Source organism: Sturnira hondurensis, unplaced genomic scaffold (assembly GCF_014824575.4).
Source record: "Sturnira hondurensis isolate 20B ecotype Veracruz unplaced genomic scaffold, ASM1482457v3 Scaffold0019433, whole genome shotgun sequence".
Lineage (NCBI taxonomy): Eukaryota > Metazoa > Chordata > Mammalia > Chiroptera > Phyllostomidae > Sturnira > Sturnira hondurensis.
Genome location: NW_028092064.1, coordinates 1,985,170 through 1,999,694, shown reverse-complemented (window position 1 = coordinate 1,999,694; position 14,525 = coordinate 1,985,170). Strand labels below are relative to the sequence as shown.

The 14,525-nt window shown below is 37.8% G+C and overlaps 1 protein-coding gene across 1 annotated transcript; it reads left to right on the top strand.

Moving 5' to 3' along the window:
• Positions 1 to 355: 355 nt before the first annotated feature.
• LOC118974505 (olfactory receptor 4A5-like) lies at positions 356 to 1,330 on the top strand. Its single transcript, XM_037027946.1, has one exon. It carries the CDS (start codon positions 383 to 385, stop codon positions 1,328 to 1,330), a length of 948 nt encoding a protein of 315 aa, XP_036883841.1. The 5' UTR covers positions 356 to 382.
• The last annotated feature ends 13,195 nt before the right edge of the window (positions 1,331 to 14,525 follow it).

The window sequence follows — 14,525 nt, the reverse complement described above, 5'->3', positions numbered from 1 at the left end:
CTGACAGTTTAAATAGTCTCTGTTAATCGATTCTAGGCCTTTTGGCTAAGATCAAGTGTAAATAGGCTCTATTAAAGATATGACTGGCTGTGGGGCCTTTGATACTTTTCTCTGTCGACAATCCACTAAGACTGAGAGGGAAATCTTTGACCTGAATCATCTGAGGAGAAGCAGAATTGTCAAGGGAAGATGCAATAGGCTATTAGGAAGAAGAAATCATAGATGTTTAGGAAAACTTTACTGTGTGTAAACCCCTGTAGAAGATAAAATAATGAGTAGGTACATGAAGATATAATGAATGTATTCATAGTGTGTTCACAATTTCATTACAGGTTCCTTCTCCTGACCTCTCCTCCTAGAAACAGGCTTTAGAGAAGACTAAATGGGACATAGTAACAATGTGACAGAATTTGTCCTCCTGGGCCTCACTCAGGATCCTGGGGGCCAAAAAGCATTATTTGTCATATTTTTACTAACTTACATTGTGACAATGGTGGGCAACCTCCTCACTGTGGTGACTGTTCTTGCCAGCCCCTCTCTGGGCTCCCCCATGTACCTCTTCCTTGTCTATCTGTCACTCATGGATGCAGCATATTCAACTGCCATTTCACCCAAATTGATCATAGACCTACTCTGTGGTCAAAAGACAATTTCCTTCTCAGGTTGCATGGAACAGCTCTTTCTGGAACACCTTTTTGGAGGTGCTGAGATCTTCCTGCTGGTGGCCATGGCCTATGATCGCTATGTGGCCATCTGTAAACCACTGCACTACATAACCATCATGAATAGACAGGTTTGCATCCTGCTGTTGGTGGTGTCCTGGGCTGGAGGTTTTGTTCATTCTCTGGTCCAAATTCTCTTTGTGTACAACCTCCCCTTTTGTGGCCCCAATGTTATTGACCATTTCATCTGTGACATGTACCCGTTATTAGAACTTGCCTGCACTGACACCTACTTCTTAGGCCTCACTGTGGTTGCCAATGGTGGAGCAATCTGTACAGTCATCTTTATTTGTCTACTAATATCCTATGGAGTCATTCTAAGTTCCCTTAAAACTCACAGTCAGGAAGGGAGGCGCAAAGCCCTCTCTACCTGTGGTTCCCACATCACAGTGGTTGTCCTCTTTTTTGTTCCCTGCATTTTTATGCATGTTAGACCTGTTTCCCACTTATCTGTTGATAAATTTGTAAGTGTGGCTTATACTGTTGTCACTCCCATGTTGAATCCTCTAATATACACTTTGAGAAATTCAGAAATGACAAATGCTATGAAGAAACTGTGGTGTAGGAAGTTAGGTATAGATAGGCTTAGAATGTGTCATTCATATTGAATGCACTTGTTACTAATTCTGAAACAACAAAGAGGCAGTGCGTTCTAACAATGGATGACTTAGTCAACGCAATGCATTCTCTTGGGATGCTTTTCTTTTTTCATAGAAGGTATCAAAAGTAGAACAAATACCCATTGAGGTTAGAATCAATGTAATACAGAAATACAGAAGGATGAATTAAAAGGCACAGGTATTTTTCCTATTATTTGGAAGAATAATCTGAGTTCAACTTGTACCCTTCTTTTTCATTGTTCATTTACAGTTGCCCTGATTTTTTCCCCATCACGTTCCCTTGCCCCATACCACCAATCCCCACCTCCCACAGTCAATGTCTTCCACCTTGTCCATGCCTATATGTCCCTTATTCTTGTTTCTTGGCTTGCGTCTTCAACTTTTTCTGCTATCCCCCTACCTTCTCCCCTCTGGTTATTGTCAGTTTGTTCTTTATTGTTTATATTGAAATAGGCTTTAGAAGAGTTTTATTTTTCCTTTGAAAAGTGAAAAACAAGCTGCCTTTGAAAATTTGTTTTATACAAAATAATGACAAAGCAATTTTGCTAATGTTTAGGACAAATTTCTAAGGTTAAGACAGTGTTATTTATTTTTTGTTGTTGTTCAAGTACAGATGTCTCCACTTTCACTCCACCATACTTCCCTCCCCACCCATCCCCACCTCCCAACATCAAATGTACGCCATTTGGACTTATTCATATGTCCTCCTTACATGTTCTTTGATGGCCCTTCCTCTATTTTCCCCCAGCATCCCTCTTTCCTGTCCCTTCTGGTTACTATCAGTTTGTATTTTATTTCAAAATTTTGATGTTTGTTATTGTATGTGTACAATAGGTTTTAGCAGCTGCCTTAAGCATTTTGTCTTCCAGATTACTTCTGTTTCTCATTTTGATGCCTGTGCATTTGAAGTACAGGGTGTCTAGATGGAAGATGATACCATATTTGGTTAAATGCACAATCATGGAGCAGTTCTGTTAGATGCGATGTTGGATGTACGCATAGGTTGGGATGAACCCAATTGGGATGGTTGACAATGAAAACAGATTCTAGGTCTTTTTTTTTTTTAAAAGATTTATTTATTTCTTTATCTTTAGAGGGGAAGGAGAGAGGGAGAGAAACATCAGTGTATGGTTGCCTTTTGTGCATCCCCTGCTGGGAGTTGGCCTGCAGGGAAGCAGCCTGCAACCCAGGCATGTGCCCTGACTGGGAATCGAACCGCGATCCTCTAGTTCGCAGGCCCGCGCTCAATCCACTGAGCTACACCAGCCAGGGCCAGATTCAAAGTCTTGATTAGAGTATAGAATGTCATACTAATCCAAATTTAAAGGTATTTTCATGCTTTTCCTCACTAGTTATTATGTGCCTTTTTTCCATTCTTCATCTTGAAAGATGATTCTTATTTTGTCTTCCTGATACTAAAAATTGGGTAAAAAAATGTATTATTTTGCACAGCAATGTGTTCCCTAAAAGTTGCATTCAACTTTAGTACTTTAAATTATAGACTTAATAATGATATGTTTTTATATAAATGAAATTTTGGTTTTCAATCTTATTTTAAAACAATATTTTTCCTCACCATTTAGTCCCTCCAGAGCATCATAAACTAGAAAGAAGATGGAATTGTTTTCATTGTATTGTAGGAACATCATCTATGTTTTGTAAGAGTTTATTCCTAACTAAAAATAAATAGAACACTTCTTATTTTAAAATTTTATTATGTATTTTTTCATGCATACCAATAATCTATGCAATTTATACCCAGAATACGATCAACATTGAAATTACCTAAGTATATCATTCCTCTCCCTCTTTCCAGAGGTAATTCCAATGTTGAATTTTGTATTAATCATAGTTAAAAATAGTTTAACTGTGTATGTATGTACCCTTAAGTTATAGAGTGTACAGTTTCATATTTCTTACCTTTATTTGGTATATATACACAGTGGAATTCTATGTAGCAGAAAGAAAGAAGGAGCTCCCACTATTTGCAACAGCATGAATGGAACTGGAAAGCATTATGCTGAGTGAAATAAGCCAGGCGGTGAAAGACAAATACCATATGATCTCACCTTTAACAGGAAGCTAAACAAGAAAAGAAACAAGCAAGCAAAATAAAAACAAAGACACTGAAATAGAGAACAGGGGGGCAGTGAGCAGAGGGGAGAGGAGGGGGAATTTCAGGGGAAAAAGGGGAAGTATTTACAAGAACTATTATAAAGGACACATGGACAACAATTAAAGGGGGTGGAAATTGGAGGGAGGTGGGGAGCACAGGGGGGTGGTGGGCTGGAATGGGAGTAAAAGACAGAAAACTGTACTTGAACAATAATTAAATAAAAAATTATGCTACATAGCACAAAGTTTTCTGAGTTTTTTATCTACAATGTTGAGTTCCTCAGATTCAATTATGTTGCCACATGTCCCTGTAGTTTCACCAGTTCCCTGCTGTGTATTAATTATTCCATGTGTAAATATTCTAACACTACATTATTTTAGGTCATGTAAGTACCTTTTGATATCTGTTAAGAGTCCTACTACACATACACAATAGTTGTATTTAAAACAATGCTTTCTCTTTCCAACAAATATTTTCCAGACAATTGTTAGAATGATTTCAGAGGTCTCAGAAACCTACTAAGATTTTGACAGACAGTATATTAAATGTCTAATTAACTTAGAAAAGAGTTAATACATTGATCACATTGAATCATTCTTTCTGGGAACATAAAATATCTCAGTATATATTTAGTTCTTTAAGATTCACTTACCTTTTGGAATATTGCTGAGCAGTAATGATATCAGTGACTTTTCTTTCCAATATTGTTCTAATATTTTATATCACATTTCTCATTTTACATTACTTAGTAGAGGAAATAATTCTATAATAACTGTAAGTAGGGGAAACCTGAAGTTATTTTTAGGTTTAATGAGATGCATGTGACATTTCTCTATAAAAATGTGTTCATTAAAAATTATCATCTTGTGGCCTCCAAAAAAGAGATATCATTCTTCAAAGGAACAAGTGGAAACTGTTCCCAAAGAGTCTACAAGGTTAAAGAACTTTAAAAAACTGTGCAGTTCCCAGGACTAGCAACAGTAGGACATCATTATTACCCCAGTAATAAAGGAGAAAAAAGAATAGATTTTTTTTCAGAAGGTGGGTACAACTGTAACAGAAAAAGGAGGGTGATCTGACAGGAACTGTGCCTTGAGTAGAGAGACAGCCATTTCCACACTGGCTTATGTGGTAAAGTGGCAGAGGAATTAACACCTTGATGTCTCTTCACTCTGTGATCTTCTGTTATTTCCTTCCATTGGCTGAACTTAACCAACAGCTAACTTGATGACCATTTTAATAGTCAGGTTCTTATGGATCAGAATAAGGTGGAAAATATGAGAGTTGGATCTACAGGAAGAAATGTAGCACATCCATGACACCCAACCCTTTTTGCTTGTACTATTCACTTACAACTTTGTATGGAAAATAAAACTCTGTCACCAACACAGGAAACACAAAAAGTCCCTTTAACTTCCATATCATCAATTGATTTCAGCTTAAACATACTCCCACTTCTAACCTAGTTGAAATATGAACCACCAGTGCTCTTCATATGAAGTAGCAAGAGGGGGAAAAGATAAAGAGATAAATAAATGGTTACATAAAGTAAAACATCCACTTCAGACTAAGGTTCTACAGCTTGTCATGTGATGAAAGTTAACAATCATAACTTCTCAATCACCAATTTTGTATTCCTTTCACTTTCTGCCAATTTTTTGGCTAGTCAGAGGATATTATTCAGTTGGGTGATTCAAACCTTAATTACCATTGCAGTCAAATCTATAATGGTTCTGTTATGTTATATTTTCCCTATTTCACAGTGCTGTCTACTGGGCATGGGAGTAGAAGGAGATATTGTACTTCATGCCTTCATTTGTGTGTAGGAACCCAATTTTCTGTTATTAATTAGGACCAAGCACCCAACTCGGTACAGGAAACTTCTTGTTTCATCAGCCTGGGGAGCCCAAGATAACCATGAATTTTCCACAGAAGGTGTAATGGAACAATGACTGTTTTCATTGGTGTAAGTATTCCTATGTGGGCACCAGGGCTTTCAAATGTACCAAGTTCAAACTTCCAAGTAGCTGAATCAAAGATACCTTAGGTGGGTTATCATATATAATAGGTGTAAGAATGATGAAGCTCATTCTGAGTTCCACATTTGATTCACTAACTTTTGTCTTTTCTGACTATAGGAGAGATAGTCTGATTTCAGTATAGGCATGTCTGAAGTATATACCATATCATGTTGGATAAGAAACCAACATTGTTTTGTGCTGTCTTTTGTCTCAAGTGGCACTGACATAGAGACTTCACCATGCCATTTCATCATTTTATCATGTTGGATGCTTCTGAGTAATGGGAAAACTTGTGAGATCAGTGACATAGACTGTAGTTATTTAAAAATATTCAAAGAACTAAAGAAAATCATGTGTAAAAAACTGAAGGAAACAACTATAAAATAATGTCTCAACAGCAAGTGACATGTATCAATTAACGAATGAAAATTTCGAAAAAGTACACAAATAAATTATGGACACTAATCGCAAGAAGAAATCCACTAAAGTGGCTCAACAGTAGATCTGAGCAAGCAGAAGAAAGTCAGTCAAGTTGAGCATGGGTCACTGAGTTGATCCTGTTAGGGGAGCTGGAACATAGAGCTGTGCAGAGCCCCCTTTGTTGAATATTAATTTACAGTAGAGAGTTAGGTTTATTTGTAGGCTCTTTATTTTGTTCCATTGGTCTGTGTGTCTGTTCTTATGCCAGTACTAGGCTGTTTTGATTACAGTGGCCTTGTAATACAGTTTGATATTAGGTATTGTGATTTCTCCTACTTTACTCTTCTTTCCCAAGTTGCTGCAGCTCTTTGGAGTTGTTCAAGGTTCTATAGAAATTTTGAAGTGTTTTTTCTTCATCTGTGAAATATGCCATTAGTACTTTGATAGGTATTGAGTTGAATGTATAGATTGCTTTGGGTAGTATGGACATTCTGATGATATTAATCCTTCAAATCCATGATCTGGTATATGTTTCTATTTGTTTGTGTCTTCCTTAATTTGTTTCTTCAGTGTTGTGTAGTTTAGCATGTACAGTGTTTTACCTCCTTGGTTTTGTTTATTTCTAGGTATTTTATTTTTCTTGTTGCTATATCAAATGGAATTTTTATTTCCTGATTTCTATTTCTGATTTGTCATTGTTGGTGTTCAAAAGTGAGTTTGATTTCTGAATATTGACTTAGTATTGTGCTGTTTTGTCAAATTCATTTATTAGGTTGAACAGTTTTTGGAGGAGTGTACAGGATTTTCTATGTATACTATCATGTCATTTGCAAACAATGATAGCTTTATTTCCTCTTTTTAAATTTGGATGCATTTTATTTCTTTTTCGTGTCTGATTGCTATGGATAGGACTTCCAATAATATATCTAATAGAAGTGGTTAAAGCGGATCTCCTTGTCTTATTCCCAATTTTAGTGGGGAGGTTTTCAGTTTTTGTCCACAGAGTATGATGTTGACTTTAGGTCTCTCATATATGGCCTTTATTATGTTGAGGAATGCTCCCTCTATTCCCACCTGGCTGAGTGTTTTCATCATAAATGGGTGCTGTACCTTATCAAGTGCTTTTTCTGCATCTATTGATATGCTGACGTGATTTTTTTCTTTGCTTTTGTTTCTGTGATGTATTACCTTTATTGTTTTGTGAATGTTGTGTATATGTTCAGTAGTGATATTGTCTTAAAGTTTTCTTTCTTTTTTGTGTCTTTATCTGGTTTTGGGATTAGGATGATGCTGTCCTTATAAAGAAGAGTTTTGGAGTGTTCTATGTTCTTGGAATTTTTGTAATAGTTTTTAAAGGATAGGTATTAGCTCTTCCTTAAATCCTTTGTAGTATTCTACTGTGAAACCATCCTACAGGGCTTTTGTTGTTTGAGAATTATTTGGATTAGTGTTTCAATTTCATCAGCTGTTATTGGTCTGTTCAGAGTTCCTGATTCTTCTTCATTGACTTAGGAAAATTACATTTTTCTAGAATTTTTTTCATTTTTCCTAGGTTTTCATAGTTTTACCTAACTTTCTTGGCATATAGTGTTTCATAGTAATTTCTTATAATATTTTGTATTTCTGTGGTATCAGTTGTAATTTGCCCCATTTCATTTCTGATTGTGTTTATTTAAGTCCTCTCACTGTTTTCCCTGATGAGTCTCCTTAAAGGCTTGTTAATTTTGTTTATCTTTTCACAGAACTAACTCCTGGATGTAATGATTCTTAGAATTGTGCTGTTAGTCTCTATGTCATTTAATTCTGCTCTGATGTTGTTTTTTTCCTTTCTTGTACTTGTTCTGGGCTGTCTTTGTTGTTGTTCCTTGAGTTTTTCTTTTAATTATTTAATTATTTTTCAAGTACAGTTGTCTGTCTCTTGCTCCCATCGCAACCCCCCCCAATTTCCCTCTCCCTTTCATTTCCACCCTTCTTAGTTGTTGTCCATGTATTCTTTGTATTTGTTCCTCTAAATCCCTCCCCTATTTCTTCTGCCATTCCCTCCCCTCTCCCCTCTGTTTCAGTCCATGGTGGTTAGAGAAATATTTTTAGTTTCATTCCATGGTGGTTAGAGAAAATGGCTGATATGATTTCAATTTTCTTGAATTTGTTGAGGCTTGTTTTGTGCCTTTTCATGTAGTGTGTCTTTGAAAAAGTTCCATATGCATTTGAAAAGAATGTGTATTTTGCTCCTTTGATGAAAGGCTCTGTATATATTAGTTTAGTTCATTTAATCTAAGACAGTGTTCAATGCTGCATTATCTCTGTTGATATTTTTTTGGAAGGTCTATCAATTTTTGGCAGTGGGTTGTTGAAATACCCTAGTGTAATTGTGTTACTGTCAATATCTTTCTTGAAGTTCTCCAAGATTTTCTTTATGTATTTAGGTGCACCTATGTTTGGTGCACAAATATAACATTTAACATTTATGACTTCTCATTAGGTATTTCCCTTGAATATTATGAAGTGACCTTCTGGGTCTCTTTTTCTTGCTCTACTTTTGAAGTCTATTTTGTCTGATATGGAAATTGCTAGTCCAGCTTTTCCACCCTGATTGTTTGCTTGAAAACTTTGTTTCTAGCCCTTCACTTTCAGTCTGCATAGGTCTTTCATCCTGAGGTGGATGTCTTGTAGGCAGCATATGTGTGGGTCATTCTCTTTTATCCATTCAGCTATTCTGTGTCTTTTATTGGAGCATTGAATCTGTTTATGTTTAAGGTTATTACTGATAGGTACTTACTCACTGCCATTTTTTTGTACCTATGTTTTTCTCTCTCTCCAGCTCTTTACCTTCCTTTTCCTAAAGCAGTTCCTTTAGCATCTCTTGCAGAGTTGGTTTGGTGGAGATGTATGCTCTTAGGCTTTGTTTTTCTGGGAAGCTCCTTATTTGTCCTTCCTTGTTAATTAAGAGCCTTGCTGGTTAAATTGGTCTTGGTTGTACGCCTCTGGTTTTCATTATTTGGAATATTTATTGCCATTGTCTTTGATCTTGGAGCATTTCGTTTGAGAAGTTATCTGCTAGCCTTATCAGGGCTTCTTGGTATGTGACTTCCTGTTTCTCCCTCAGTGCCCTTAAGATTCTCTCTTTGTCTTGGAATTTTGTTATTTCAATTATGGTGTGTCTTGGGGTGGGCCTCTTTGGGTTCCTCTTGATTGGGACTCTCTGTGTATTCTGGATTTCCGTGAAATTTTCTCTTGTCAGATTAGGGAGGTTTTCCATTATTACTTGTTCAAACAGGTTTTCTATCCCTTGGTCTTCTTTGCTCCTTCTGGTATCTTTATTATACAGCTATTATTCCATTTCATGTGTCCTGCAGTTCCCTTACCACCTCCTCATTCTTTCTGAGTTTCTTTCCCTTTTCCTGCTCTATGTAGGTTTTTCTCTTTTTTTACATTGTCCTTCAGCTCACTGATTTCGTCCCCAGCTTTATGGAGCCAGCTTCCAATTTTTTCTAGTGTTCTTCTTATTTCTGAGATTTTATTGTTTATTTCTTCCTGATTTGTGTTTATAGTTTCTATTTCCTTTTTCTTGCTGATGTAGTTCTCACTCAGTTCCTTGTAGTTGTCTTTGAGTTCAAAATGCATCTTTATAACCATTATTTTGAACTCTATGTCTGATAGTTTGGTTGTCTCCATTTCATTTAGCTCTTTTAGTTGGGAGTCTTCCATTCCTTTTGATCGCATGTTCTTTTTTGTCTCCCCATTTTAGGTGACTCTTTTTGTTTGTTTCTGTGCTTCTTTTTTAAAAAATTTATCTTTAGAGGGGAAGGAGAGAGGGAGAGAAACATCAATGTATGGTTGTCTTTTGTGTGTCCCCTGCTGGGAGTTGACCTGCAGGGAACTGGACTACAACCCAGGCATGTGCCCTGACTGGGAATCGCACTGCAATCCTCTGGTTCGCAGGCCCGCGCTTAATCCACTGAGCTACACCAGCCAGGGCTGTTTCTGTGGTTCTTGATGTTTAGCTTTGCTAGCTGTCTTTGTAAGGTGCCCTTCTATGATAGGCATTCTATGAGGTTCAGTGGTGTGGTCTCTTTGATCTCCTGTGGTGGTTGCTGTAGGTTTGCTCTTTCTTCTGTTTGTGTGGGCTTTCTTGTTGCAGTTGGGTTTTTATCATTTGGCGCTTCCTTTGTTGGTGGTTTCTCTCCTCTAGCAGGTATACTGATGTTCGTAGCTCCCACCTATTCTTGTATGTGATCAGTGGCAGGGAGTAGGCAACATGGATTAAGACAGCAGGAGAGTATTTGATGGGGTTTAAAGTACCAGCAAGTAGAGAAGACACAGGAGAGTCTTTTGTTAATTATCAGGTTAACTATGATATTTCACCCACCTAGCCAGTTTTTACAAAAGGTGAAAGAGAGAAAGGACTCTTGTTAGAGGGGAGGATGATTGTGAGCTGAATCCAGAAAACAGAGCAAGGTTAGGTGATAAAGTATATTGAGAGTAAGGTATAGAAAGTAGGTGCAGTGTGAGAGATAATAGAGTTAACTATGGTAATAATAACGCTCAGGATTGAAGTGACATGGGCTAAGATGAGGAAGAGTTAGTGTGTGGCGTGTACAATTGTATGGAAGAACAATTATTTGCAACATTATTGGAACAACAATAATATTAAAAGAAACATATAATTTGAGTAAGCAGAATAAAAAGTACCTGGTCAAGAGTTGTGTGTTATTGGAACACGGGTGAAGTGACAGAAGGAGAATTAAAGAGGTAATGGAAGTGACAATAAAGAGCAAAAAAGGAAAACAAGTCGAACAATGCAATTAAACAGAGAAAGAAAATGTGGAAAATTAAACATAAGGAGGAGAAATGAAAAAAATAGCAAGAGTGGTAGAAATAATGAAAAGATAGTAATAATACACATAAACAATAAAATCCTCGCTCCATGGGATAGCCGAGTGACATTTATCTCAGTTTCTCAGTTTTGGGGGTTAGTCTTGTGCTCCCACTTTGGTCTGTCTCTAGACCCTTTGTAACTCCATGTCTCATTGTTTCATCTGTGGGAAGCACAAAAGAAAGGAAAAAGAAGAGAGGATTTAAAAAGAAAAACAAATATTAAGCCTCCTGTTGACTTAAACCTTTTCAGTGAGTTCTGTTGGTCTTCCTAGATACCACCGGAAGAAGGGGGTAGTCTTTGCTCTTTTTCTCTTCCCATGGTTTTGAGAGGATGGGGACCAGGTGTGCGTTACAATATTCACAGTTTCCTGGCCTCTGCTGGCCCAGGTTCTCTGTGAGCTGCCAGGCTCAAATCAGCCACTTAGTCTTTGGGTGCACAGCATGAGTCAGTTTTGGGTGTGAGTCAGTCTTGGGCATGGAGCTTAAGACAAGTGGGGCGCCTGATTTTGGTCAGCTGCGTGTGCTGTCAGTGTGTGGGTGGGAGCAGCTGAAATCTTCCTCGTGGTGATCCAGCTAGTGCTGAGAGTTCCTTATGAAGCAGATCTCAACAATCACCTGCCTTTCTACACTGGGTAAATTTCCAAGCAGTCTGGAGTCTATCCAAGTCAAGGTCCCACATGGCCCCAGTCCTCCCTTCTCCAGGTGTAGCCTAGGACCCCAATTTTCCTGGTGCTGAGGTCCACAGCCAATGGATGTATACTGCCTCTGTGTGTCTCCCACTTTGTCTCTATTCCTCCCAGCAACTTCCATCATCCACGTCCCTTCTGATGCCAGGCTGCCCCCCCTGCTCTGGTAAAGGAGGGAGCTGGTTATCTAACATTCCTGCCCATATCATCAACAGGTGCTGGATCAGAGGCCACAGCAGCTTTGGTCCCCACACATTCTAGTCGCCTTACTGTCCCAGGGCAATCTCCTCACCATCTGTTTTGCAATGTGCTCTGGAATTTTTTGCCTCCAAACTTCATATAAGCTGAAATTCCATTGGCTGTTCACTCTTTTCCTTTGAAAATCAGCCAGCTGTTTCAGCTTTGCACAGGGATAACTGGGCTCTGTTCCCACCTACCTCACTGCCATCTTCTCTCAACAGTGTCCTTAAATGTTGTGTAGGTTTATGATTTCAGTAGTATACTAGATGCTCTATCTAGTTAAATACTTGTTATCCTGGGGTCTGACACTTTAGAGACCTCTAAAAGTTGAGGCTTAAGTACCATAACTTCTGTATAGGCTTGACACCCAGAGATAGCTGTGCACACAGGTGGGTTGTTTTAAGTTCCAGTGTATCCATGCAATACAGATGGAGGCAGAGACACATTCTGTTCTTAGACACTGGTGTTTTTTTTTCTCTCTTAAGGTGTACCCTTACCTGTTTTCCTTGAACATTAGATGAAATCCCTCCAAGTGGTGTATATTGTCTCTGGACTGTTGGGGTCACAATCCCCACTCACTGTCCCTGTACCTCTGAGGCTGAGTTAAAGAAGTAAATTTTTTTAAGAGTTTATTTATTTATCTTTAGAGGGGAAGGGAAGGAGAGGAGAGAAGGAGAGAAATATCAATATATGGTTGCCTCCCGTGAGTCCCCTGCTTGGAACCGGCCTGCAACCCAGGCATGTGACCTCAGTGGGAATCGAACCGCGATCGTGTGGTTCGTAGGCCCACGCTCAATCCACTGAGCTACACCAGCCAGGGCAAATTTTTTCTTAATGTGGTTGTATTTGGAGGTGGGGTCTTGGAAAGTGATTTGGTCATGAATGTAGAGTCCTTATGAATAGGATTCATGTCCTTATTATAGAGACCACAGAGAGCTTCTTGTCCTTAATGCTTACTGAGGACCGAGGGAGCAAGGTCTCACCAGACTCAGCAGCTGCCAGCACCTTGACCTGGTCTTCTCAGTTTCTAGAACAGTGAGAAATAATTGTTAGTTGTCTACCACCCAGTCTATAGTATTCTATTATGGTAGGTGAAAAGGACAAAGACAAGCATTTAGCTTGTCTACAAATTTTTAAATTAGTATAGTTAGTTCATGTGATAAGATAAAAGTCTTGGTTAATGGTCTGCATTCAATGGTTTCTGTGAAATCTCTAGAAGCTACTTCACTGTCTTTTTGCTCTGTGTTCTCCCCTCAATGGCTGGGACATAGAATCCACTCCATTAACTTTGTCACATTTATTCGTGGATTCTTGATCTACTGAAATGAGAATTTTACTGATGAGTTTTAAAGAACCCTTACTACATTAAATTTATGCGCATATTTACTACAAATATTTAATCTTCTTTGATATTTGCTAGAAATGTTTTTGTTATGTTACTTATGCTATAATTATGAGGGTTCTTACATAAATATGTTGTATTTTTATATTCTTTCACGTTTTGATTTCTTCTATCACACATCACTCTCAGAAAATTCTGTTTTCTTCTTAAAAGATTGTGGCAATTATAATGGCTCAGGTTTTTAAAATTGCTTTCAAAAATTTTTAACCCATGTAGAATTTATTTGACAGTGAAAAATTATCAAAGCTTATTTTTTCTGAATAGATAAAATGATTTATTTTTTGATTCATTACATTTACAAATAAATACTTTCTATTTTACTGTGTGAAATTTTATATGCCTACAAGGTTCAGTGTTAGGGCTGTTTCTCCTTTTCCTCCTCATTCTCCTTCTGCTAGTTCAGGGAAAACCTGACCGAGTTTCTTTTGGTGTGGACTGACGTCATTTTCTAGAGTTCAGCTGATTGCTGGGAGGGTACAAGATGAGTATGTTCATATGAATGGTGCCTAGCAGGGATGGCTAGGATATTAGGCTGTTCTGAGTCCTCCTTTATGGTTTTTTTCCATGTAGATAAAGGACTATATGGACAAAGTGTCTTCAATGACATTGTCAGACCTGTTAAATGGCAACTCAGGGCTCCCAGAGGGAGGCAGCTGAAAGTGGCAGTCCAGTTAAGATGTTTTTATTTTCAATTGTTGTTGATGGTAATATGTAGAGAACTTAACCAATGCATGTATTTGTTTTCCAGTTGTGAGTCCTAATTTAGTCCAGAATACCTTATCATTTTAGATAGTTTTTCTAAATTAAATTATTATTTTTAAATTACCTTTTCCAGGCTTTGCCACTTAAACTCAAGAGAAGAACAGTGCTTAGATGTATCATTTAAATCTTAAAAGTAATGTGCATAATCCTTTGGGTTCCTAGATTTTGACCATTTCTTTTGAAATGGTCTTAGGTGGAAACTACCAAGATTTAGTGGGCTTAGCACATATTTAAAATCTTTAGCTGGTACAGATAGCTATTTAATGCCTCCTTATCTAAGGCCCTTATAACAATATATGTGAAGATGCTCATTGGAGCCCATAGTAAACCATCCTAGGGAAATTACAGTGGAAGCTATCACAGACTTAATGTAGAGACAGGCTCTTATTGGAAAATAATTTCTTTTTTAAAATAGATTCTATTTATTTGTCTTTAGAGAGGAAGGGAAGGATATAGGGAGAGAAATATCAATGTATGGTTGTCTCTCATGCATCCCCCGCTGGGAACTGGCCTGCAACCCAGGTATGTGCCCTGACTGGGAATAGAACTGCGATAATCTGGTTTCTAAGCCCACGCTCAACCCACTGAGCTACACCAGCCAGGGATTCCTTTCTTGTAGTAAGTTGCTTACTTGATACTAGGCTGAAAATAAAGAACT